The 26,754-nt window shown below is 45.2% G+C and overlaps 2 protein-coding genes across 2 annotated transcripts in view; one reads left to right on the top strand and one right to left on the bottom strand.

The window, feature by feature from the left end:
• The window catches only part of trim37 (tripartite motif containing 37), a 20,211-nt gene extending 10,082 nt beyond the window's left edge, over positions 1-10,129 (top strand). Inside the window, exons 12-24 of the mRNA XM_087808029.1 lie at positions 608-689; positions 971-1,047; positions 1,714-2,008; positions 2,752-2,940; positions 3,008-3,141; positions 4,156-4,238; positions 5,531-5,716; positions 5,770-6,030; positions 6,084-6,191; positions 6,257-6,386; positions 8,880-8,950; positions 9,534-9,629; positions 9,748-10,129. Coding sequence (XP_087664155.1) covers positions 608-689; positions 971-1,047; positions 1,714-2,008; positions 2,752-2,940; positions 3,008-3,141; positions 4,156-4,238; positions 5,531-5,716; positions 5,770-6,030; positions 6,084-6,191; positions 6,257-6,386; positions 8,880-8,950; positions 9,534-9,629; positions 9,748-9,794 — 1,759 coding nt within the window. The 3' untranslated portion in view covers positions 9,795-10,129. The remainder of the gene's footprint in view (positions 1-607; positions 690-970; positions 1,048-1,713; positions 2,009-2,751; positions 2,941-3,007; positions 3,142-4,155; positions 4,239-5,530; positions 5,717-5,769; positions 6,031-6,083; positions 6,192-6,256; positions 6,387-8,879; positions 8,951-9,533; positions 9,630-9,747) is intronic.
• A 4,842-nt stretch (positions 10,130-14,971) lies between these two features.
• Positions 14,972-26,754, bottom strand: part of ppm1e (protein phosphatase, Mg2+/Mn2+ dependent, 1E) — a 35,522-nt gene continuing 23,739 nt past the window's right edge. The window contains exons 2-7 of the mRNA XM_087807363.1: positions 22,990-23,111; positions 20,076-20,275; positions 19,798-19,986; positions 18,700-18,843; positions 18,548-18,641; positions 14,972-18,487 (exon numbers count right to left, since the gene is read on the bottom strand). Coding sequence (XP_087663489.1) covers positions 17,598-18,487; positions 18,548-18,641; positions 18,700-18,843; positions 19,798-19,986; positions 20,076-20,275; positions 22,990-23,111 — 1,639 coding nt within the window. The 3' untranslated portion in view covers positions 14,972-17,597. The remainder of the gene's footprint in view (positions 18,488-18,547; positions 18,642-18,699; positions 18,844-19,797; positions 19,987-20,075; positions 20,276-22,989; positions 23,112-26,754) is intronic.

Raw genomic sequence — 26,754 nt, 5'->3', positions numbered from 1 at the left:
AAAACGTCACTAAAATGGCGGCTGTTTAGTGTGGTTAGTGTCCATGGAACCATGCTAGTTTTGTGGGCGTGTTAGTACGACAATTTAGTGTGCATGGCGCACTAAATTTCGCATACTAAGAATTGAGACACACTAACGTACTAAAAATACTAACTTTTAGTAGCTGGTATGCGATTTGAGACACAGCACTGAAGAATCACCAGCAACGAGGAGCGTGTTGTGTGTGTTGACACTGTTGTGTTGTTGTGTTGTTCCCCCCCATGGACCCTCCTACACTCTCCTCTTTTCTCTCACTCTATCCTCCCTCACTCCTCTCCTTATCCATCTGTCTACCCCCCCATCCTTCCTCCCAGCCGGTCAAAGCGGCAGGCCGTCAACAATGAGTCTGGTTCTGCTCCAGGTTTCTGCTTCTAAAAGGAAGTTTTTCCTCGCCATAGCTCACTGTACAGTGTTTTGTTTCTTGCTCTTTGTTGAATTGCTGGATCTATTTTTCCTTAATCAACTGTAGTCTTATTTCAACTGTATAGTGTCTTGAGATAACTTTGTTATGATAAGACACTTGAAATAAAATTGAATTGTTGTGTTGTTGTTGTGTTGTTGTGTGCAGCACTCTGAGGCAGCGAGCGGATCCGGTCTACAGTCCTCCACTGCAGATCTCTGGACTCTGTTGGAGACTCAAGGTCTATCCAGTAGGTGTTGAAGCTCCTCAAGGAACCTTTTAACCATCAATTCAAACATGAAAAGATTCATATTTTGAAACCTCGTCCGCGTCCGTCGAGAAAAAATGTAAAAAAAAACAACTTTTTGCACAAAATAAATAATGTAAAGAAATGATATAAAACGGCAAATATAACATGAATTAAAGATATTTTTATCTTGTAACATATTAACAGTTAACATGTGTTTAATGTTTGACTAAACATGTGACGACTGTTGATTCTTCTTCTGCTGTTTTCTCTGATCTTCTCAGGACGGGAACGGCGTCGTCCGTGGAAACTATCTGTCCGTCTTCCTGGAGCTGTCGGCCGGACTCCCTGAAACCTCAAAGTGAGTCACAGGTGTTGTCACCTGATCCAGGTGTGTTTGTGCCTGAAGGAGCTGGAAACGAGACCTGGATCTAAACTGACGTGGGATCAGTGTAGAGCTGGTGTTTTGTGATTGGTTGCTGGAGAAGATCAGATGATGATTGTGCCTCCAGACGACTGTGATTCCAGTGAAGGTCTCGTGTAGACCAGCTTCTTGTTTCCGCTTTTTACGAACATCTGGAGCAAAGAGTTGATCCTCGACTTTCACAGAGTCTCGTGATGCGAGTCTGATCCAGTAGCTCCTGCTCTGTTGCTTTGGTCTGGAGACACATTTATATTTAACTAAAGAATTATGGAAAGATTACATTTATTATTAAATTGTTGGAATAACTTTATCAAACTATATTCAAAAAATATATATATATTTAATTCTATTAAATTATTAATTAAATTATTATTAAATTCTTTAAAGATATTTCAATAATTGATGTTAAATTCAATCAATATTCTGAAGAAACTGATATGGACTTGTATATATTTCTACTGAGTCACGTGACTCTGCTGATGACGACGTCTGGTCTGAAGTTGAACACGTTTATTTCACGTGTTCAGAACCATTTGATTTAAAAGTATTTAAAGTGACAAAAGCTTTGATGGTTCTACGATGGTGACCTTGAGTCTGGTGCAGGTACGAGTACCGCGTGGAGATGGTCCACCAGGCCTCCAGCGACCCCTCCAAGAACATCATCCGGGAGTTTGCGTCGGACTTCGAGGTGGGCGAGTGTTGGGGCTACAACCGCTTCTTCAGGCTGGACCTGCTGGCCAGCGAGGGCTACCTCAACATGCAGACGGACACGCTGGTGCTGCGGTACCAGGTCCGCTCGCCCACCTTCTTCCAGAAGTGCAGGGACCAGTACTGGTACATCAGCCAGCTGGAGTCGGCCCAGAGCGGCTACATCCAGCAGATCAACAACCTCAAGGAGGTACCAGAACCTTCTTACGGTTTCAAATGGAACGTCTTCTCGTCCCGATGAAGAATCGCATCAAGTCTTTAAATCTTCCATCTCCTGATATTACTTTCATTTTATTTTGATTTCATTTATTTTACTCATGAATCTGTTTATTGAAGTGAACATTTCAACTTTCAATCGTCATCATGTCGACGTTTTAATTAATTCATGGTTATTTTGAATGAGTTTCCATAGAAACGTATCAAAGCAGCTCAACTGTCAGGAAACATAAGTTTAACGGATTCAAAGAGAATATAAAGTCCATTATATTTACTCTTTTATTGTAAATGGAATAAAAAAACTCTACTTTTTCAATTTTTGCAAAATAATTTCACTGAAATGATAAAAGAAAAAATTGAGTCTACATTTACATAAATGAATATTCTAATGGATAAAAAGAAAAGTAACAAAATGAAAGTTTTAGTTTTCAACCTGTTTTTTTATCTTAAGTTGCTGCGATAAGATTTGAAAAGAATGTAAAATATAAACAAGATTTTTTTTAGCTTCAACTGATGAACTACATAAAAGTATATATTAAAAGATGTTTTAAAATCACATTCACTTAAATCTATATATTTAAAAAACACTAGTTCTGACCACGACCTTGAGTTAAGGTTGTATGGAGGAGGTTAAAGGTCAAGAGGCACAAGAAGACGTTGGTCACATGAGAACGTGTCAAATATCTTCTTCTGAACTGGAACCACAACATCTTCCAGAGACTCGCCATCGAGCTGTTCCGGCACCAGTCGTCGCGGAGCTCGTCGCCCCCGGACCTGAGACCGGCCGGAGGAAGCACCGCCTCGGAGCGAGACCCCCAGTCGGTCAAGAGCGAGGACGACCTCCTGACCTCCACCGTCAGCAGCAAGAAGTGCGACGAGGAGCGAACGCAGCACGACGACTCCAACGTAAGCGTGAGCGACCCTCGACCCCCGACCCTCGACCCCCGACTGGTCTGACCCGCCTCCTGCTCAGGACCTGTCCGACGGGGACCTGGAGGTGGACTGTCTCACGGAGGAGGAGCTCAACCCTCTGGACGGCAGCAGCACGTCTGGAAGCTCCACAGCCACCAGCAACACGGAGGAGAACGACATCGACGAGGAGACCATGTGAGCAGATCAGTCGTTAAAATGTTTTATTGAAACCTTTGATGATTTTACTCAATTATGTTTCATTCATTTGGTTTTTATTAAATAATGAAATACAATTATTATTCCATTATAATTTTTTTACACTTTGGTTTGAATCTTATTCCAATATAACAATTAAAAAAATAAAAAATCTAAATTTAAGGCATTTCAGTTCGTAATTTTTAAAAAAATATTTAAATGTTGGTATTAAAAATTATTTTTCCAAATAAATATTTGAATGCATTTTAATGTATAGTCTTTTAAATAAATGTTATATGTTGTTATCATAGAGTCTCCAGACCAAACCAACAGAACACAGAGCTACTGATCAAACTCTCAACCAATCGTGTGAGGAGCTGACGATCATGTGACGATCATGTGACGATCATGTGACGACGTAGAAGTAGCTCTGAGCTCTGTTGGTTTTGTCTGGAGACTCTATTATACCAACATTTATATTGATTTAAGACTGAGTTGTATTCAAATCTATGTTTGCAAAAATATGCATTATTTTAACAACTTATAGAAATGATTAAATAAAATGATTAAAAAATATATATTAATAAAGTTTATTTTAATGTAATATTGGAATCATTTGTGACTCTGATGTTCCTGATCCTCCTCCTGACTCTGATGTTCCTGATCCTCCTCCTGACTCTGATGTTCCTGATCCTCCTCCTGACCCTGATGTTCCTGATCGTCCTCCTGACTCTGATGTTCCTGATCCTCCTCCTGACTCTGATGTTCCTGATCCTCCTCCTGACTCTGATGTTCCTGATCCTCCTCCTGACTCTGATGTTCCTGATCCTCCTCCTGACTCTGATGTTCCTGATCCTCCTCCTGACTCTGATGTTCCTGATCCTCCTCCTGACTCTGATGTTCCTGATCCTCCTCCTGACTCTGATGTTCCTGATCCTCCTCCTGACTCTGATGTTCCTGATCCTCCTCCTGACTCTGATGTTCCTGATCCTCCTCCTGCCTCTGAACCTCCAGGTCCGGAGAGAACGACGTGGACTTCATGGGGGGTCTGGAGACGGAGGAGGGAGAGTTGACCGAAGACCTGGTCGGAGCCGCAGGTGAAGTTTGAATCATGAGCTCGAGGGGTTTGAGTCACGGATTCACCTGAGTGACAGGTGTGACAGGTGTGACAGGAGTGACAGGAGTGACAGGAGTGACAGGAGTGACAGGTGTGACAGGTGTGACAGGAGTGACAGGTGTGACAGGTGTGACAGGTGTGACAGGAGTGACAGGAGTGACAGGTGTGACAGGTGTGACAGGAGTGACAGGTGTGACAGGTGTGACAGGTGTGACAGGAGTGACAGGAGTGACAGGAGTGACAGGAGTGACAGGTGTGACAGGAGTGACAGGTGTGACAGGTGTGACAGGTGTGACAGGTGTGACAGGTGTGACAGGAGTGACAGGTGTGACAGGAGTGACAGGTGTGACAGGTGTGACAGGTGTGACAGGTGTGACAGGAGTGACAGGTGTGACAGGAGTGACAGGAGTGACAGGTGTGACAGGTGTGACAGGAGTGACAGGTGTGACAGGAGTGACAGGTGTGACAGGTGTGACAGGTGTGACAGGTGTGACAGGTGTGACAGGTGTGACAGGTGTGACAGGTGTGACAGGTGTGACAGGTGTGACAGGAGTGACAGGAGTGACAGGTGTGACAGGTGTGACAGGTGTGACAGGTGTGACAGGAGTGACAGGTGTGACAGGTGTGACAGGTGTGACAGGTGTGACAGGTGTGACAGGTGTGACAGGAGTGACAGGAGTGACAGGTGTGACAGGTGTGACAGGAGTGACAGGTGTGACAGGTGTGACAGGTGTGACAGGAGTGACAGGTGTGACAGGAGTGACAGGAGTGACAGGTGTGACAGGTGTGACAGGTGTGACAGGAGTGACAGGAGTGACAGGTGTGACAGGAGTGACAGGTGTGACAGGAGTGACAGGTGTGACAGGTGTGACAGGTGTGACAGGAGTGACAGGTGTGACAGGTGTGACAGGTGTGACAGGAGTGACAGGTGTGACAGGAGTGACAGGTGTGACAGGAGTGACAGGTGTGACAGGTGTGACAGGAGTGACAGGAGTGACAGGTGTGACAGGTGTGACAGGTGTGACAGGAGTGACAGGAGTGACAGGTGTGACAGGAGTGACAGGAGTGACGGGAGTGGGCTGCAAAGCATGATGGGAGCTGTTGGTCACGTGACTGAGAGGGTCGTGGAGATGAAGGTTCAAGGTTAAATGAAGTAGTGAAAATGTTTCAAGGTTTGATTGACAGACGAACTCTTGACTCTCGTCTCATGAAGTGGACTCTGGAGTTCTTGAGGATCAGATGCAGATCCTCTGAACCAGGTCTGTGTTGCAGGAGGTCTTCGCTCCTCCAGGTCCCTCCACAGCAGTGGAGCTGCAGCCGCCGCCGCCGTGGGCTCCAGCCTGCTGGACCTGGACCCGGTCATCCTGATCCAGCTGCTGGACCTGAACGAGCGGAGCAGCGTGGAGTCCCTGTGGGGTCTCCAGCCCCGACCCCCGGTCTCCCTCCTGCACGCCCAAGGTAAGTCCTCCTCCCTCACGCGGACCGAGACCTGACGCCGCCGTGGGTTCCAGTGAACCAGGCGACCCGGAAGGAGCGAGAGCGCCGCCCGCAGGTGGTCCGACGCTCCACGCCAGACTCGGCGGTCCTGATCCGCCTCAAGGCGCAGATGGCCGAGGTCCGCAACAAGATGTCCGACGTGAAGAGTCAGATGATGGAGGCCCAGGTGTCGGGGGACTCTCGTCCGGGCCCCTCGGGGGTCCTGAGCGCGGAGGACTCGCTCAAACCCGGGGACCTGCTGAGGGCCTCGGTTCGCTCCAGGTCCTGCCGTCCTGGTGAGTCCAGAACCTTCGGTCCTGCTGCTCCGGGACTCACGTGTCGTGTGCAGTCAGGAAGTCTCTGTCGCCCGTGATGGACGTCGGCAGCTCCGTGAAGACCAGGAGTCCAGAGGAGAAGGAGGCGCGAGGAGGCGCGACGGAGCCGGGGCGAGCTGAAGGTTCTTGTCTCTCTGGTGGATCAGGATTGAAGTGACGTCACAACATTAATGACTTGTGGTGACAGACGGCGACTCCGAGCAGAACCTTCAGAACCTTCAGAAGCATCAGTTCTCGTTGGAGCCGCAGATGTTCGCCTCCGGGTCCAGAGACGAGGTTTTCTCCTCGTCCTTCAGCTCCAGCCTCAGACCCCTCGGGTGAGTCTCTCGTCTCTGCGTCATCACCACTTCCTGTCATCGCCACTTCCTGTCCGCGCCACTTCCTGTCCGCGCCACTTCCTGTCCTCAACACTTCCTGTCCTTGCCACTTCCTGTCCTCGCCACTTCCTGTCCTCGCCACTTCCTGTCCTCGCCACTTCCTGTCCTCGCCACTTCCTGTCCTCGCCACTTCCTGTCCTCGCCACTTCCTGTCCTCAACACTTCCTGTCCTTGCCACTTCCTGTCATCAACACTTCCTGTCCTCAACACTTCCTGTCATCAACACTTCCTGTCCTCAACACTTCCTGTCATCAACACTTCCTGTCCTCAACACTTCCTGTCCTCGCCACTTCCTGTCATCAACACTTCCTGTCCTCAACACTTCCTGTCATCAACACTTCCTGTCCTCAACACTTCCTGTCATCAACACTTCCTGTCCTCAACACTTCCTGTCCTCGCCACTTCCCGTCATCAACACTTCCTGTCATCAACACTTCCTGTCCTCAACACTTCCTGTCCTCGCCACTTCCTGTCATCAACACTTCCTGTCCTCAACACTTCCTGTCCTCAACACTTCCTGTCATCAACACTTCCTGTCCTCAACACTTCCTGTCCTCAACACTTCCTGTCATCAACACTTCCTGTCTTCAACACTTCCTGTCCTCAACACTTCCTGTCCTCGCCACTTCCTGTCATCAACACTTCCTGTCCTCAACACTTCCTGTCCTCAACACTTCCTGTCATCAACACTTCCTGTCATCAACACTTCCTGTCCTCAACACTTCCTGTCCTCGCCACTTCCCGTCATCAACACTTCCTGTCCTCAACACTTCCTGTCTTCAACACTTCCTGTCATCAACACTTCCTGTCATCAACACTTCCTGTCCTCAACACTTCCTGTCCTCGCCACTTCCTGTCATCAACACTTCCTGTCCTCAACACTTCCTGTCCTCAACACTTCCTGTCATCAACACTTCCTGTCCTCAACACTTCCTGTCCTCGCCACTTCCTGTCCCCGCCACTTCCTGTCCTCGCCACTTCCTGTCCCCGCCACTTCCTGTCCCCGCCACTTCCTGTCCTCGCCACTTCCTGTCCTCGCCACTTCCTGTCATCCCCACTTCCTGTCCTCGCCACTTCCTGTCATCCCCACTTCCTGTCCTTGCCACTTCCTGTCCTCGCCACTTCCTGTCCTCGCCACTTCCTGTCCTCAACACTTCCTGTCCTCAACACTTCCTGTCCCCGCCACTTCCTGTCCTCGCCACTTCCTGTCCTCGCCACTTCCTGTCATCCCCACTTCCTGTCCTCGCCACTTCCTGTCCTCGCCACTTCCTGTCCTCGCCACTTCCTGTCATCGCCACTTCCTGTCATCGCCACTTCCTGTCCTCGCCACTTCCTGTCCTCGCCACTTCCTGTCCTCAACACTTCCTGTCCTCAACACTTCCTGTCATCAACACTTCCTGTCCTCAACACTTCCTGTCCTCGCCACTTCCTGTCATCAACACTTCCTGTCCTCAACACTTCCTGTCATCAACACTTCCTGTCCTCAACACCTCCTGTCATCAACACTTCCTGTCCTCAACACTTCCTGTCCTCGCCACTTCCCGTCATCAACACTTCCTGTCCTCAACACTTCCTGTCTTCAACACTTCCTGTCCTCGCCACTTCCTGTCATCAACACTTCCTGTAATCAACACTTCCTGTCCTCAACACTTCCTGTCCTCAACACTTCCTGTCATCAACACTTCCTGTCCTCAACACTTCCTGTCCTCGCCACTTCCTGTCCCCGCCACTTCCTGTCCTCGCCACTTCCTGTCCCCGCCACTTCCTGTCCTCGCCACTTCCTGTCCCCGCCACTTCCTGTCCTCGCCACTTCCTGTCCCCGCCACTTCCTGTCCTCGCCACTTCCTGTCCTCGCCACTTCCTGTCCTCGCCACTTCCTGTCATCCCCACTTCCTGTCATCCCCACTTCCTGTCCTCGCCACTTCCTGTCCTCGCCACTTCCTGTCCTCGCCACTTCCTGTCCTCGCCACTTCCTGTCCTCAACACTTCCTGTCCTCAACACTTCCTGTCCCCGCCACTTCCTGTCCTCGCCACTTCCTGTCATCGCCACTTCCTGTCCTCAACACTTCCTGTCCTCGCCACTTCCTGTCCTCGCCACTTCCTGTCCTCAACACTTCCTGTCCTCAACACTTCCTGTCCTCGCCACTTCCTGTCCTCGCCACTTCCTGTCCTCGCCACTTCCTGTCATCGCCACTTCCTGTCCTCGCCACTTCCTGTCCTCGCCACTTCCTGTCATCGCCACTTCCTGTCCTCGCCACTTCCTGTCCTCGCCACTTCCTGTCCTCGCCACTTCCTGTCCTCGCCACTTCCTGTCCTCAACACTTCCTGTCCTCGCCACTTCCTCTCCTCGCCACTTCCTCTCCTCACCACTTCCTCGCCTCACCACTTCCTCTCCTCACCACTTCCTCGCCTCACCACTTCCTGTCCCCACAGAGCCGCCTTGATGGACACGGACATCTCCGGGAACCAGTCGCTGCTGGACCGACCCTCGTCTCAGTCTGAAGGTCAGTCACACAGTTCGTGTGTGTGTGGGTGTGTGTGTGTGTGGGTGGGGGGGTGTGTGTGTGTGTGGGGGTGTGTGTGTGTGTGGGGGTGTGTGTGTGTGTGTGGGGGTGTGTGTGTGTGGGGGTGTGTGTATTTGAAAGTTTTCACATTAATTCACAAACATTTTCTAAATCATTAATAAGTTTTTATTTCCATTGTTTGTCGTGTGCCATCCTACTTCTGACGCCTCGTCGTGTGCCATCCTACTTCTGACGCCTCGTCGTGTGCCATCCTACTTCTGACGCCTCGTCATGTGCCATCCTACTTCTGACGCCTCGTCGTGTGCCATCCTACTTCTGACGCCTCGTCGTGTGCCATCCTACTTCTGACGCCTCGTCGTGTGCCATCCTACTTCTGACGCCTCGTCGTGTGCCATCCTACTTCTGACGCCTCGTCGTGTGCCATCCTACTTCTGACGCCTCGTCGTGTGCCATCCTACTTCTGACGCCTCGTCGTGTGCCATCCTACTTCTGACGCCTCGTCGTGTGCCATCCTACTTCTGACGCCTCGTCGTGTGCCAACCTACTTCTGACGCCACATCAGCTCCGGCTCAGAGCAGCAGCAGCGACAGCGACACGGACGACGAGGCTCTGGTGAGCAGCAACTCTCGCTACGACAACCAGACGCCGCCGTGCACAGGTAACACAACTGCTGCACAACTGCTGCACAACTGCTACACAACTGCTACACAACTGCTGCACAACTGCTGCACAACATGATCAGTCGTTTAACACGAGTCTCTCCTTCTCTGCTGCAGGAGAGTCGCTGCTGTCTGAGGACCTGAGTCTTCCTGCTGATCGATGAATCTACTTCCTGTGACACACACACACACACACACACACACACACACACCCCTACACACACACCTACACACACACACATATTTATTTGATAACATTCCGTCAGTTCTAATCTTAAGTTCCTCGCGAGGACGAAAGTCTTCCTGCTCTTGAGCACGACTGTTGAAGCGACATGAAGAGTTTCTGCAGCACTTTACTCTGAAGGTCACATGACTGACGCGCACGTTTACTCCACTTCCTGTTCCTGTCACATGGTTGCAGCAGGAAGTGACTTTTCAATGTTGACCTTGTGTTGCACGTTTCACTTTTGTGTAATAAATAAAACTTTTATTATCCTTTGATCTCGTCACGACTGTTTGTCTGGAGAAGAAGTGAATTTAACTATCATATATCCATCCTTAACTATCATATATCTATCTTTAACTATCATATATCTATCTTTAACTATCCTATATCCATCCTTAACTATCATATATCTATCTTTAACTATCATATATCCATCCTTAACTATCATATATCTATCTTTAACTATCATATATCCATCCTTAACTATCATATATCTATCTTTAACTATCATATATCCATCCTTAACTATCATATATCTATCTTTAACTATCATATATCTATCCTTAACTATCATATCCATCCTTAACTATCATATATCTATCTTTAACTATCATATATCTATCTTTAACTATCACATATCCATATTTAACTATCATATATCTATCTTTAACTATCCTATATCCATCCTTAACTATCATATCATCCTTAACTATCATATATCTATCTTTAACTATCATATATCTATCTTTAACTATCCTATATCCATCCTTAACTATCATATATCCATCTTTAACTATCATATATCTATATTTAACTATCTTTTATCCATCCTTAACTATCATATCTTTTTTAACTATCATATATCTATCTTTAACTATCCTATATCCATCTTTAACTATCATGTCCATCCTTAACTATCATATATCCATCCTTAACTATCATATCCATCCTTAACTATCTTTTATCCGTATTTAACTATCATATATCTATCTTTAACTATCTTTTATCCATCTTTAACTATCATGTCCATCCCTAACTATCCTATATCCATCCTTAACTATCGTATATCCATCCTTAACTATCGTATATCCATCCTTAACTATCCTATATCCATCTTTAACTATCATGTCCATCCTTAACTATCATATATCCATCTTTAACTATCATATCTATCCTTTACTATCATATATCTATGATATATCCATCTAACTATCGTTTATCCATCTTTAACTATCGTTTATCCATCCTTAACTATTGTTTATCCATCTCTAACTATTATTTATACATCTTTCACTATCATATATTCATCCTTAACTATCGTATATCCATCATTAACTATCGTATATCCATCTTTAACTATCGTTTATCCATCTTTAACTATCGTTTATCCATCTTTAATTATCATTTATCCATCTTTAACTATCGTTTATCCATCTTTAACTATCATTTATCCATCTTTAACTATCGTATATCCATCCTTAACTATCGTTTATCCATCTTTAACTATCGTTTATCCATCCTTAACTATCGTTTATCCATCTCTAACTATCATTTATCCATCTTTAACTATCGTTTATCCATCTTTAACTATCGTTTATCCATCTTTAACTATCGTATATCCATCATTAACTATCGTTTATCCATCTTTAACTATCGTTTATTCATCTTAAACTATCGTATATCCATCTTTAACTATCGTTTATCCATCTTTAACTATCGTTTATCCATCTTTAACTATCGTATATCCATCGTTTACTATCGTTTATCCATCTTTAACTATCATATATCTATCTTTAACTATCATATCCATCCTTAACTATCATATCCATCCTTAACCATCATATCCATCCTTAACTATCTTTTATCCATCTTTAACTATCATATATCTATCTTTAACTATCTTTTATCCATCTTTAACTATCATGTCCATCCTTAACTATCATATATCCATCCTTAACTATCATATCCATCCTTAACTATCTTTTATCCATCTTTAACTATCATATATCTATCTTTAACTATCTTTTATCCATCTTTAACTATCATGTCCATCCTTAACTATCCTATATCCATCCTTAACTATCGTATATCCATCCTTAACTATCGTATATCCATCCTTAACTATCGTTTATCCATCTTTAACTATCGTTTATCCATCCTTAACTATCGTTTATCCATCTCTAACTATCATTTATCCATCTTTAACTATCGTTTATCCATCTTTAACTATCGTATATCCATCTTTAACTATCGTTTATCCATCTTTAACTATTGTTCATTCATCTTTAACTATCGTTTATCCATCTTTAACTATCGTTTATCCATCTTTAACTATCGTATATCCATCATTAACTATCGTTTATCCATCTTTAACTATCGTTTATTCATCTTAAACTATCGTATATCCATCTTTAACTATCGTTTATCCATCTTTAACTATCGTTTATCCATCTTTAACTATCGTATATCCATCATTAACTATCGTTTATCCATCTTTAACTATCGTTTATTCATCTTAAACTATCGTATATCCATCTTTAACTATCGTTTATCCATCTTTAACTATCGTTTATCCATCTTTAACTATCGTATATCCATCGTTAACTATCGTTTATCCATCTTTAACTATCGTATATCCATCATTAACTATCGTTTATCCATCTTTAACTATCGTTTATTCATCTTAAACTATCGTATATCCATCTTTAACTATCGTTTATCCATCTTTAACTATCGTTTATCCATCTTTAACTATCGTATATCCATCGTTAACTATCGTTTATCCATCTTTAACTATCATATATCTATCTTTAACTATCATATCCATCCTTAACTATCCTATATCCATCCTTAACTATCATATCCATCCTTAACTATCTTTTATCCATCTTTAACTATCATATATCTATCTTTAACTATCTTTTATCCATCTTTAACTATCATGTCCATCCTTAACTATCATATATCCATCCTTAACTATTATATCCATCTTTAACTATCTTTTATCCATCTTTAACTATCATATATCCATCTTTAACTATCGTATATCCATCTTTAACTATCGTATATCCATCTTTAACTATCGTATATCCATCTTTAACTATCGTATATCCATCTTTAACTATCGTATATCCATCTTTAACTATCGTATATCCATCTTTAACTATCGTATATCCATCTTTAACTATCGTTTATCCATCTTTAACTATTGTATATCCATCTTTAACTATCGTATATCCATCTTTAACTATCGTATATCCATCTTTAACTATCGTATATCCATCTTTAACTATTGTATATCCATCTTTAACTATCGTATATCCATCTTTAACTATCGTATATCCATCTTTAACTATCGTATATCCATCTTTAACTATCGTATATCCATCTTTAACTATCGTATATCCATCTTTAACTATTGTATATCCATCTTTAACTATCGTATATCCATCTTTAACTATCGTATATCCATCCTAAGCTTTAGTTTATCCATCTTTAACTATCGTATATCCATCTTTAACTATCGTATATCCATCCTAAGCTTTAGTTTATCCATCTTTAACTATCGTATATCCATCTTTAACTATCGTATATCCATCCTAAGCTTTAGTTTATCCATCCTTAACTAACGTCTCTTCACATCCCTGAGCAGCCATATTACCCAGCATGCTCCAGTCATGGCGCCGGCGAGTGAATAATTCACGAGTGTTTTCTCTGAGCGACGAACACGAGTGAAGAGAGAAAGTCTTTTTATAGAAGTTTGTGGAGGAACTGCTTCAGTGTTTATGTAACGCTGGTCATAATGTTAGTGCACATGAGGGCTCTTCACACACACACACACACACACACACACTCACACACACACACACTCACACACACACACACACACACACACACACACACACACACACACACACACTCACACACTCACACACTCACACACACACACACACACACTCACACACACTCACACACACACACACACACACACACACACTCACACACACTCACACACTCACACACACACACACACACACTCACACACACTCACACACACACACACACACACACACACACTCACACACTCACACACTCACACACACACACACACACACTCACACACACACACACACACACACACACACTCACACACACACACACACACACACACACACACACACACACACACACACACACTCACACACTCACACACACACACACACACACACTCACACACACACACACACACACACACACACACACACACACTCACACACTCACACACACACACACACACACACACACACACACACACACACACACACACACTCACACACTCACACACACACACACACACACACACACACACTCACACACACACACACACACACACACACACACTCACACACTCACACACACACACACACACACACACACACACACTCACACACACACTCACACACACACTCACACACACACACACACACACACACACACACACACACACACACACACACACACTCACACACTCACACACACACACACTGAACCTGAAGTCATGTGACCTCAGTTTATAAATTGACCATAACATTATGACCAGCTGTGTGTTCTTGAGGTAGTTTTTTCTGGAAATGTTTACATTGATTGAAACGTCAAATTTTGAATGTTTGCATTGAAATGTTATTTATTCTTAATTAAAAAATAATAAAGTCCCTCGTCTTCATACATTTGAACATTTTTTTAAATGTATTTATTTTAAATAGAATATTTATTTTCCAAAGGTTTTTTACACGTTATTTGATATTAAAATTCCATTAATTAAAAAACCTTCACAGTGTTTTAATGGAATATAAATGTTGGCACAAGAGTCTCCAGACTCAACCAGCAGAGCTCAGAGCTACTGATGACGTCATCATGTAATGATTGGATGAAAGTCGCTAAACGCTAAGAAGCTAATATATTAGTTCATTTTATTTTTTCAATGTTGAACTTTTTTATTCCATTTCTTCCAAGTTTCAACGTTTTCAAAGGTCAAGGTCTCACGTCAGGTGACGTAGCATCGTTAGCTGTAGCGCTAGCTAAGACGCGGCGGTGAACACAAACAGGAAACAGGAAGTAGTTCTAGTCTTTATATACATGATAATTCACCAGTTACATGACAGTGTTAATATACGGAGGAACACAAACACAGATCAGTCACTTAGTCGCGCCTCCGTCGCGCTTTAAACACATTATTATTGCTTACAGAGAGAAAACCAAGCTTCGCGGACGAAGACTCACGAGGCCTGAAGGGAGAGAGCGCCCCCTGCTGGCGGCGCCGCCACGAGCGAGACAAACCTTTGTACTTATTGCTCGTAACGTCTGAACACGCTCCGTGATCGTGGAAAACATCGTGAGTTACAGGAGGTTCTTGAAGCTCGAGGAACCAACCGCTTCCATCCGGACAATATGGCGGCAGATCCTGCAGCGCGAGGAGATGTTTTGAACGTTTGGCGTTAGCATGTTAGCTCGAGGAGCTGTGAGTCCACATGAATTTAAAAAACGTCTAAACGTCATTTACTGTAAATACAAAGTAATTCACATGCTTGTTTTTGTTTGGGGAGATTCGTGTTAGCATGGAAGCTAACGCTAGCATAGACGCTAACAATAGCATTGAAGCTAACGCTAGCATAGACGCTAACGCTAGCATAGACGCTAACGCTAGCATAGACGCTAACGCTGGCATAGAAGCTAACGTTGGCATAGACGCTAACGCTAGCATAGACGCTAACGCTGGCATAGACGCTAACGTTGGCATAGACGCTAACGCTAGCATAGACGCTAACGCTAGCATAGACGCTAACGCTGGCATAGAAGCTAACGTTGGCATAGACGCTAACGCTAGCATAGACTTTAACGCTGGCATAGAAGCTAACGCTGGCATAGAAGCTAACGTTGGCATAGACGCTAACGCTAGCATAGACGCTAACGCTGGCATAGAAGCTAACGCTGGCATAGAAGCTAACGTTGGCATTGACGCTAACGCTGGCATATAAGCTAACGCTAGCATAGACGCTAACAATAGCATAGACGCTAACGCTAGCATAGAAGCTAACGCTGGCATAGAAGCTAACGTTGGCATAGACGCTAACGCTGGCATAGAAGCTAACGCTAGCATAGACGCTAACAATAGCATAGACGCTAACGCTAGCATAGAAGCTAACGCTGGCATAGACGCTAACGTTGGCATAGACGCTAACGCTGGCATAGAAGCTAACATAGAAGCTAACGCTAGCATAGACGCTAACGCTAGCTCGAGTGTCTGCTGTAGAAAGTATTAACTGAACATTTGAGTCACGAGATGTGAAACAAAAGTATATTTGTGTGTATTTGTGTGTATTTGTGTGTATTTGTGTGTATCTTCCAGGCGCTCGTGCCGCAGCATTATTATGATTATTGATGGTTTGTTGACAAATAAGCGAAACACAAAATGGAACAAGATTTTCTCTCCAACACCTGAAGCTGCAGGTCTAACGACGAACTACGATGGAAAGTTGGCAAAAAAAAGTGGTTTTAAGGCTGAAGTGTCGGGACGACGCTGGCGCTGCCACGACCCTCGAGCCCGGCGCTCGTATGTACACGTGTTTGACCTTCACGACCTCCAGACGTTACATTCCATGAAAGGTCGTCGGGTCGAGCAGCAGAAACATTCGGAACACTTTGATTGGCAGGTGTCGCCGTCTGGCCTGAGAAAACGGGAAGAGTCGCAGAAAGAGTTTGGATCGAATCGCGGCGTCAGGAGATGCTAACGAGTCGAGCTAACGTTGTAGCTTCTGCTAACCGTTTGTTTTGTTCTGCTTCTTCCTGAACTTCCTGAGCAACGAAAACACGTTCGTTCTTCGTTGACGATAAAAGTTGAGGCGATTTATTTCAGTCGCGTTAGCTTCTGTTAGCTTAGCGTAGCCTGTGGTGTGTTATTGCTGTAGTACGAACAGCTTTTGTTCCTGCACAAAGTTATTACTTTTAGTAACCGTTAGCATTAGTAGCATCATTAGCATCATTTTGGGGAGAATTAGTCAAATATTTTTCTCTCAAACAAACATTTTCTTATTTTATTTTTTAATTTATTCACTCGTGGGCGTCGTTACAATACTTGAGTATTTATCACAACATTAAGATATAGATATAGATATTTAAGAAATACATTTTTGGTGAAAATGATGTAGTTTCGTGAAAATATTTACTACAAAGTAACAAATGATGCAACAAACGTGTCGTTACAGATTTACGTTGAAATAAATGAGGAAAAAAAAATCATAATTTGATCGCTTCGCTCTGTTAGCATCGTTAGCTTAACGTGTGTAGCTTAGCATTTGGTTTAAAAACAGTGACGACGTTAATTTGTTGGTTGACGTGTGAGCGCGAGCGACTCGTTCTCAAGGTCGTTTACTTCGCTCGCCGTCCAAGTCTCATCGACTCGTCGGGTCTGATCCAGTGTTGAGAGCTTCTGACGGGTCCTGGTGGGGGGGGTCAGGGGGGTCAGGGGGGGGGTTCATCTCAGACCCGATTAAACGATCGTTGGACTAGATTTAGGAAGTGATCATGTGACCTAGTTTGAGTCTGACTGATGATGTCATCCATCTGCGACGTCTATCTTTGGGACGACAGAGGCGTGTGTTGAAGGCATGGTGGGTTCGATGAAGGCCTGGGTCTGAGGGGGGTCGGGGGTCGGGGGTCAGTGGGTGATGACGATGTTGCTTCTTCACGGTGCGTGTCGGGGCAGTTGAGGTCCTGAGACTTCGGGTCTCCAGGTGTCGGGCAACAGTTGGTCGGGTGACCCCCACACCAGAAGCTCCCTGGACCTACTGGACCACCTCAGGGCCCTCCTGTGTCGAGCGGAACCGGGCCGGCGGGTTCTTCTGACCGCCTGACCTAACAAGGAGCCCGTCTGGGGCCAGAGTGGGTCCGTGAAGCCATCCATGCTGGACTGCTGGAACCTGAGGCGGGGTCTGCGCCGCGCGTGGGCTTCTTCTCTGCGGGTCAAGGGGGCGCCGTGACGCCCTGAGGTCAGGGAGATGCGACCTTCTAGAGACGGGCCCAGAAGGCTGAGGCTGGTTCTGTCCGTGAGCGAGTCAGTTCGGTCTTCGTAGGCCAGGTCTGCGGGGGCCGAGCACTGCTGCAGGGGCCACCCCCCGCGACCCTTGGCCCCGACGTCGGCGCCGCCTTCGCCGCCCTCGCGCTCCACCCTCACCACGTCCTCCTCCTGCTCCTCCTCTTCCTCCTCGTCGCCCTGCTCCTCCTCCTCCACCGGGGCCACCGGCTGCTCCTCCGCCTCGCCCTCCGTCGCCCCGTCTTCGTCGTCCTCGCCGGTGTTGGGGGGCGGGCAGCGGGGGTCCCTGAGGAAGACCACGATGACCGTGATGTTGTCGCTGGACCCTGCGTCGCGGGCGGACGCCACCAGCTTGTGGGCCACCATGCTGGTGTCGCCGGCGTTCTCCTGCAGGTGGTCGGTCACGACCCGCACCGCCTCGTCCGGACTCACGGTGTCCCAGAAGCCGTCGCAGGCCAGGATCAGGTAGTCCTCGGACCCGTCCAGGGGGAAGACGTTCTGGTCCGCGTCGCCGCAGATGTACGGCTTGTGCTCGGAGTCGCCTGCGGACAGGAAGTGGGTCAGAGCGACGGCTGGCGTGAGCCCGACAGGTGGTCGTGTACCTATAGCCCTGGACACCGACAGGCTGCCGTTGACCCTCCAGGTCCCGAACCAGATCACGCAGCCGCCCAGAGCCTCGATCCTCTGCTTCTCGTCCTGCAGCACAGTAACGTTAATGCTTGAACCCGTGAGGCGGCGCCGCTTCTGGACTCGCCTCTCGGTCGGGCTTGTGCGGCTTCATCAGCTCCACCACTTGACCTCTCCGGACCAGGATGACCTGGGAGTCTCCGAGCCAGGCCACGTACAAGGTCCGGCCTCGCAGGAAGGTCACCACGCCTGTGGTGCCGCAGCGAAGGTTCTGGTGACGAGAAGTTGATTAAGAACCTCCTGAAGACACGAGTAGAACTTTGAACACTTTAGTTTGTGGAGATGCTCTCGTAGCATTTTAGCTTAGCTTTGTTAGCTTAGCTTTAGAAGTTCACCAAAAACATTTAAGTTCACCTTTTGTAGCTTCTTTAGAATCAAAACTTTTTATTTCCAGTGCTGGAAACATTGGATTTTCTTGTTGCGACAGTAGCATAGCTTTATTAGCATAGCATTTTAATAGCCTTTTTAGTTCTGCATTATTAGCTTGGGGTTTTTATTTATCTTCTTTAGTACGCTTTGTTACCCTAGCTATATAAGCTTAGCATTTTTAGGTTGTTTTGTAGCTTAGCATTATTAGCTTAGCTTTTTTATCTTAGGATTTTGTAGTTTAGCCTTTTTAAGTTAGCTTTATTAGCCTAGATTTACTATCTTAGCTTTTTATGTTGTTTTTTTTAGCTTAGCTTTATTAGCTTAATTCTTTTAGTTTAGCTTAGCATTTTAAGCTTAGGTTTTCACTTCTTTAGCTCTATTAGTCTAGCATTGTTAGCCTAACCTTAATAGTTTTTTCAGCTTAGCTTTATTAGACAAGTTTTAAAGGGTGTTTTAGCTTAGCATTATTAGCTTAGCTTTTTTATCTTAGGATTTTTAGTTTAGCCTTTTTAAGTTAGCTTTATTAGCCTAGATTTACTATCTTAGCTTTTTATGTTGTTTTTTATAGCTTAGCTTTATTAGCTTAGTTCTTTTAGTTAAGCTTAGCATTTTAAGCTTAGGTTTTAACTTATTTTGCTATATTAGTCTAGCATTGTTAGCCTAACCTTAATAGTTTTTTAAGTTAGCTTTATTAGCCAAGTTTTAAAGGGTGTTTTAGCCTAGCATAGTGAGCTTGGCTAATTTAAAATAACAGATGCAGTATTTATATCACAAGCTAACTGTTGCTAGCGCTAACCTCTCTGGACGCTTTCTTGACGAAGCACTCGTCCGTGAGTTTAAAGGCGCGGCACAGGGCCTCCCCGGGGTCCTGGCCGAAGGCCTCCTGTCGCACCATGTTGACGTGCAGGTGGTTGGCGGCGTAGATGGCGGCGTCCACGCCACCGTGTCCGTCGAACACGGCGAAGAACGCCTGGTCTTCCTGATCCTGAGGAAGAGCGAGGACGTGTCAGAACATGCACACGCGTGTAAAGTGTCAGAACATGCACACGCGTGTGGACGTAGAACACGCTGAACCTGGATGTTGAAGAGCGTGTTGAAGTCCGGGATGATCACGTGCTTGTCCTCCATCTTGCGCCGCATGTTCTTGATGGCGTGGATGGACGTCTCGTAGTACGGCTGCGGACGCCGACGGTACGGAAGCTCCTTCAGCCACAGACTGCAGGTCTCGTGGAGTCTGGTGAAGGTCAGTCGCGCCAGCTTGACCGCCTCGATCTCTGCACACAGGTGACCTTCAGTGACCTTGATCTCTGCACACAGGTGACCTTCAGTGACCTCGATCTCTGAACACAGGTGACCTTCAGTGACCTCGATCTCTGCACACAGGTGACCTTCAGTGCCTCGATCTCTGCACACAGGTGACCTTCAGTGTCTCGATCTCTGCACACAGGTGACCTTCAGTGACCTCGATCTCTGCACACAGGTGACCTTCAGTGCCTCGATCTCTGCACACAGGTGACCTTCAGTGCCTCGATCTCTGCACACAGGTGACCTTCAGTGCCTCGATCTCTGCACACAGGTGACCTTCAGTGCATCGATCTCTGCACACAGGTGCCCTTCAGTGCCTCGATCTCTGCACACAGGTGACCTTCAGTGCCTCGATCTCTGCACACAGGTGACCTTCAGTGCCTCGATCTCTGCACACAGGTGACCTTCAGTGACCTCGATCTCTGCACACAGGTGACCTTCAGTGCCTCGATCTCTGCACACAGGTGACCTTCAGTGCCTCAATCTCTGCACACAGGTGACCTTCAGTGCCTCGATCTCTGCACACAGGTGACCTTCAGTGCCTCGATCTCTGCACACAGGTGACCTTCAGTGCCTCGATCTCTGCACACAGGTGACCTTCAGTGCCTCGATCTCTGCACACAGGTGACCTTCAGTGCCTCGATCTCTGCACACAGGTGACCTTCAGTGCATCGATCTCTGCACACAGGTGACCTTCAGTGCCTCGATCTCTGCACACAGGTGACCTTCAGTGCCTCGATCTCTGAACACAGGTGACCTTCAGTGCCTCGATCTCTGCACACAGGTGACCTTAAGTGACCTCGATCTCTGCACACAGGTGACCTTCAGTGCCTCGATCTCTGCACACAGGTGACCTTCAGTGCCTCGATCTCTGCACACAGGTGACCTTCAGTGCATCGATCTCTGCACACAGGTGACCTTCAGTGACCTCGATCTCTGAACACAGGTGACCTTCAGTGCCTCGATCTCTGCACACAGGTGACCTTCAGTGCCTCGATCTCTGCACACAGGTGACCTTCAGTGCATCGATCTCTGCACACAGGTGACCTTCAGTGCCTCGATCTCTGCACACAGGTGACCTTCAGTGCATCGATCTCTGCACACAGGTGACCTTCAGTGCCTCGATCTCTGCACACAGGTGACCTTCAGTGCCTCGATCTCTGAACACAGGTGACCTTCAGTGCCTCGATCTCTGCACACAGGTGACCTTCAGTGACCTCGATCTCTGCACACAGGTGACCTTCAGTGCCTCGATCTCTGCACACAGGTGACCTTCAGTGCCTCGATCTCTGCACACAGGTGACCTTCAGTGCATCGATCTCTGCACACAGGTGACCTTCAGTGCCTCGATCTCTGAACACAGGTGACCTTCAGTGCCTCGATCTCTGCACACAGGTGACCTTCAGTGCCTCGATCTCTGCACACAGGTGACCTTCAGTGCCTCGATCTCTGCACACAGGTGACCTTCAGTGCCTCGATCTCTGCACACAGGTGACCTTCAGTGCCTCGATCTCTGAACACAGGTGACCTTCAGTGCATCGATCTCTGCACACAGGTGACCTTCAGTGACCTCGATCTCTGCACACAGGTGACCTTCAGTGCCTCGATCTCATGTTTTTTTTGTTTTTTTAATTGAGCAGCTTCCTTCTGTGCTGCCCTCTAGTGGTCAATCACCTCACTAATGCATTTAATTTAAGAAATATATCAAAAGGTCGAATATTTTTTTAAATAATCGAGTTAAAAAAATCTGAAATTGTTACATATATTTAATGTCACTATTGTACCAACATTTCTTTTATTGAATTTAAAAGACTATGAATTAAAAAATAATTTTGAATTATTACAATTAGAAAATAAAACTGTGTAAAAATGTACTTTATTTTGAAAATAAGTTAGTGCGAGTGAGTGTGTGAGTGAGTGAGCGAGTGCGAGAGTAAGTGAGTGAGTGAGTGAGTGAGTGAGTGAGTGAGTGAGTAAGTGAGTGAGTGAGTGAGTGAGTGAGTGAGTGAGTGAGTGAGCGAGTGCGAGAGTAAGTGAGTGAGTGAGTGAGTGAGTAAGTGAGTGAGTGAGTGAGTGAGTGAGTGAGCGAGTGAGTGTGAGTAAGTGAGTGCGAGTGAGTGAGTGAGTGAGTGAGCGAGTGCGAGAGTAAGTGAGTGAGTGAGTGAGTGAGTGAGTAAGTGAGTGAGTGAGTGAGTGAGTGAGTGAGTGAGAGTGAGTGCGAGTAAGTGCGAGTGAGTGAGTGAGTGAGTGAGTGAGTGAGTGAGTGAGTGAGTGAGTGAGTGAGTGAGTGAGTGAGTGAGTGAGTGAGTGAGTGAGTGAGTGAGTGCGAGTGAGTGAGTGAGTGAGTGAGTGAGTGAGTGAGTGAGTGAGTGCGAGTGAGTGAGTGAGTGCGAGTGAGTGAGTGAGTGAGTGAGTGAGTGAGTGAGTGAGTGAGTGAGTGAGTGAGTGAGTGAGTGTGAGTGAGTGAGTGAGTGAGTGAGTGAGTGAGTGAGTGAGTGCGAGTGAGTGAGTGAGTGAGTGAGTGAGTGAGTGAGTGAGTGAGTGAGTGAGTGAGTGAGTGAGTGAGTGAGTGAGTGAGTGAGTGAGTGAGTGCGAGTGAGTGCGAGTGAGTGAGTGAGTGAGTGAGTGAGTGAGTGTGTGTGCAAGTGTGTGTGTGTGCAAGTGTGTGTGCAGCTGGACTCACGGGGCAGTGGGTCGGATCCGTCCTCGTGAGCCTTGACCAGGTGATGTATGGACAGGTCACTCTTCAGGACGCTCAGGGCCGTGGCTCGGGTCAGCGCCGCCGCCAGAGAACACGGACAGTTGCTGAGGACGAGAGGCTCGTCAGTTTCAAACCGGCGCCAAAACATCGGGCTCTCAAGGCTCAGCCGGTGTGTGTGCGCGTGTGTGTGTGTGTGCGTGTGTGTGTGTAGTCGAGCCTCGGATGAGTCAGCGACACAACCAGGCCACCTCCAGATGCAGGTAACCATGGCGACGGGAGATCTTTGGCTGCAATTAAGATTCTTTTATGGTGAAGAAGAAACGAGTCACGACTGGATCGTCTTCATCGCTTCTCACCGAGACGTCGGGATGCCCCGCGAAGGGTAACCATGGCAACCAGCGGCGAATCCTCCGCACGACAGGAAGAAGAATCTCATCAAGTTTAGATCCGAAGACGCATCCGTCAACTTCCTGTCGCCGCACAGGAAGTTGACGGATGTTTATTTATATTCATGTTATATTTTATGACGATTTTAATGATGCCGTAAAATATGTTTTTTAAATCTTTTATTTATTCACTGTTTTCATGATCAGAGTAAATAAATAAATACATTTCTATGAAAATACTTCATTCTATTCTGAACTCATTTATCGATGTTTATTTTTCAACACTTTTAGCTCAAATGTTACATTTTATTAAACTTAAATTAAACCATTTATTTTAAATGTAATTCAGAGTAAAATGTATTTGTTTCATCTTCAAGATAAATCTTTAAACGTGACGTCAGTGGATCCAGAGAAGGTTCTGGTTCTGGTCCGGAGCGTCTCATGATGAAGGTCCTCAGCATCTCTGCGGGGGCGGACGCTGCCGCGCTCCCATTGGCCGATCCAGACCCGGCAGGACGAGCCAATGAGAGCGAGCGACGGCTCCGTGCATCACGGTGAGGTCATGAGGACGAGGATTAGAACTTAATCCATCAGCACTGACCCGACCCGTTCTCCAGCAGCACCACGTCCTCCAGAGACCACGAGTTCACTAGTTAACTCATTAACCAGGTAGTCTAGTGTCGAACACCTGGACAGGTGAACATGAGATAACAAGGTCGTTGTTGTTTAAGAACTAATACAAATGTTTATCAAAGAATTTATTCTCTGGTGGATCATGATTTTCTTCTTCTGTTGCTGAAGTGAGTGAAACTACTGCCCCCTGCTGGTCATTATCATCAGACGACGCCGCGAATCCTTCAAATGCTAAAAAAGAATCGATTATATAATATTTATTGAATAAAGAAACTGAACTTGAAGCACAAAATAAATAATGAATAAAATAGAAAATGTAAACGAGTCAAACGGTATTTTTTATAAATAAAGTAAACTTTATGAAGGAAAATGTTGAATAATTATTACGATTATTAACATTAATGTATTAATAAATGAGGAAGAGAAGAAAACTTGAGGTAAATGTTCATATATTTTCTTTACATTAATACGTTATATTTTAAATATCTTAAATAAAACATATAGAATGTAATATTTTCAATATTTTAACTAAAACATTTATAATGTTATATTTTAAATAAAACGTATAGAATGTAATATTTTCAATATTTTAACTAAAACATTTATAATGTTATATTTTAAATAAAACGTATGGCATGTAATATTTTAAATATTTAAAATAAAACACTTATAATATGATATTTTAAATAAAACATTTATCATGTTATATTTTAAATATTTTAAATAAAACATTTATAATGTGTATTTTAAATATTTTAACTAAAACATTTATAATGTTATATTTTAAATATTTAAAATAAAACACTTATAATGTGATATTTTAAATAAAACATTTATCATGTTATATTTTAAATATTTTAAATAAAACATTTATAATGTGTATTTTAAATATTTTAACTAAAACATTTATAATGTTATATTTTAAATATTTTAACTAAAACATTTATAATGTTATATTTAAATATTTTAAATAAAACATTTATAATGTTATATTTTAAATAAAACATTTATAATGTGTATTTTAAATATTTTAACTAAAACATTTGTAATGTTATATTTTAAATATTTTAAATAAAACACTTATATTGTTATATTTTAAATAAAACACTTATGTTTTATTTTAAATAAAACACTTATAATGTTATATTTTAAATAAAACACTTATAATGTTATATTTTAAATAAAACATTTATAATGTTATATTTTAAATAAAACACTTATAATGTGTATTTTAAATATTTTCATTCACGATCAACGTTTGAATCGTCGACTCTACAAAACGAGTTTTAATAATAAATAATTATCCTCATTGAGGTCAGTCCAGGTCGTGACCTTCAACCTAGTCTCTGACCTCAGGAGCAGGAAGTCCTAAAATAGCTGCTGATGGAGCCAGAGTTGCTGTGGAAGGTTTTGGGTTCAATTCCCACCAGAGACATTCACCCGTTCATTAGAAATCTCATCATTTGTGCTCTTTGTTTGCTTGACCTTTAGTGACCCCTCGCCCAGAAGGTCACAGCTTGAACCTTCGACCCCCTGATGACATCATTTAAATATAATCAACTCTCACAGGTTTATTTTAAGTTGTGTCGACAACACTCGACACTCCCATGATGCACCTCTCTCTGCTGCAGTCGACTCCCCGCGATGACTCACGCGCCGCCATCTTTCTTCGCTGTGAAGCAACAAGGTTGTTTCCATGGCAACACAGAGGCGGTGACTGACAGTCGTGGCTTCATTATCGCCGGAGGAGGCGACGCCGTTCACGACATGGTTCCCAGAGAGAGTTTCTCCTGGAGGAGCTTCACCAGGAGCTTCATGAGGAGCGTCTCTCCTGGAGGAGCTTCACCAGGAGCTTCACGAGGAGACACTCTCCTGGAGGAGCTTCACCAGGAGCTTCACGAGGAGCGTCTCTCCTGGAGGAGCTTCACCAGGAGCTTCTTCACAAGGAGCTTCACGAGGAGCGTCTCTCCTGGAGGAGCTTCACGAAGAGCTTCAAGAGGAGCTTCACGAGGAGCTTCACGAGGAGCTTCACGAGGAGCTTCACGAGGAGCGACTCTCCTGGAGGAGCTTCACAAGGAGCTTCAAGAGGAGCTTCACGAGGAGCTTCACCAGGAGCGTCTCTCCTAGAGGAGCTTCACGAGGAGCGACTCTCCTGGAGGAGCTTCACGAGGAGCTTCATGAGGAGCTTCACGAGGAGCGACTCTCCTGGAGGAGCTTCACGAGGAGCGACTCTCCTGGAGGAGCTTCACCAGGAGCTTCTTCACGAGGAGCTTCACGAGGAGCGTCTCTCCTGGAGGAGCTTCACGAGGAGCTTCTTCACGAGGAGTGACTCTCCTGGAGGAGCTTCACGAGGAGCTTCACAAGGAGCTTCATTCATCCATCAATCTATCCATCATTCATCCAACAATTTATCCATCCATCCATCATCCCTCCATCCATCCGATGCAACAGTGTCTCCTCCTCCAGGTCAACACTCAAGTCAGGACTCGTGGGTTTGAATCATGAACTCTGAGCAACACAAGAACCTCTGGAGCAGATTCTCTCACGACTTCCTGACGAGCCACAACATTATGACCACCTGAAGATCCACACGCGTGTAGCCACAACATTATGACCACCTGAAGATCCACACGCGTGTAGCCACAACATTATGACCACCTGAAGATCCACACGCGTGTAGCCACAACATTATGACCACCTGAAGATCCACACGCGTGTAGCCACAACA

The sequence above is a fragment of the Callionymus lyra genome, chromosome 14 (assembly GCF_982586985.1).
Source record: "Callionymus lyra chromosome 14, fCalLyr1.hap1.1, whole genome shotgun sequence".
NCBI lineage: Eukaryota > Metazoa > Chordata > Actinopteri > Syngnathiformes > Callionymidae > Callionymus > Callionymus lyra.
This window is presented reverse-complemented; position numbering and strand designations above follow the sequence as displayed.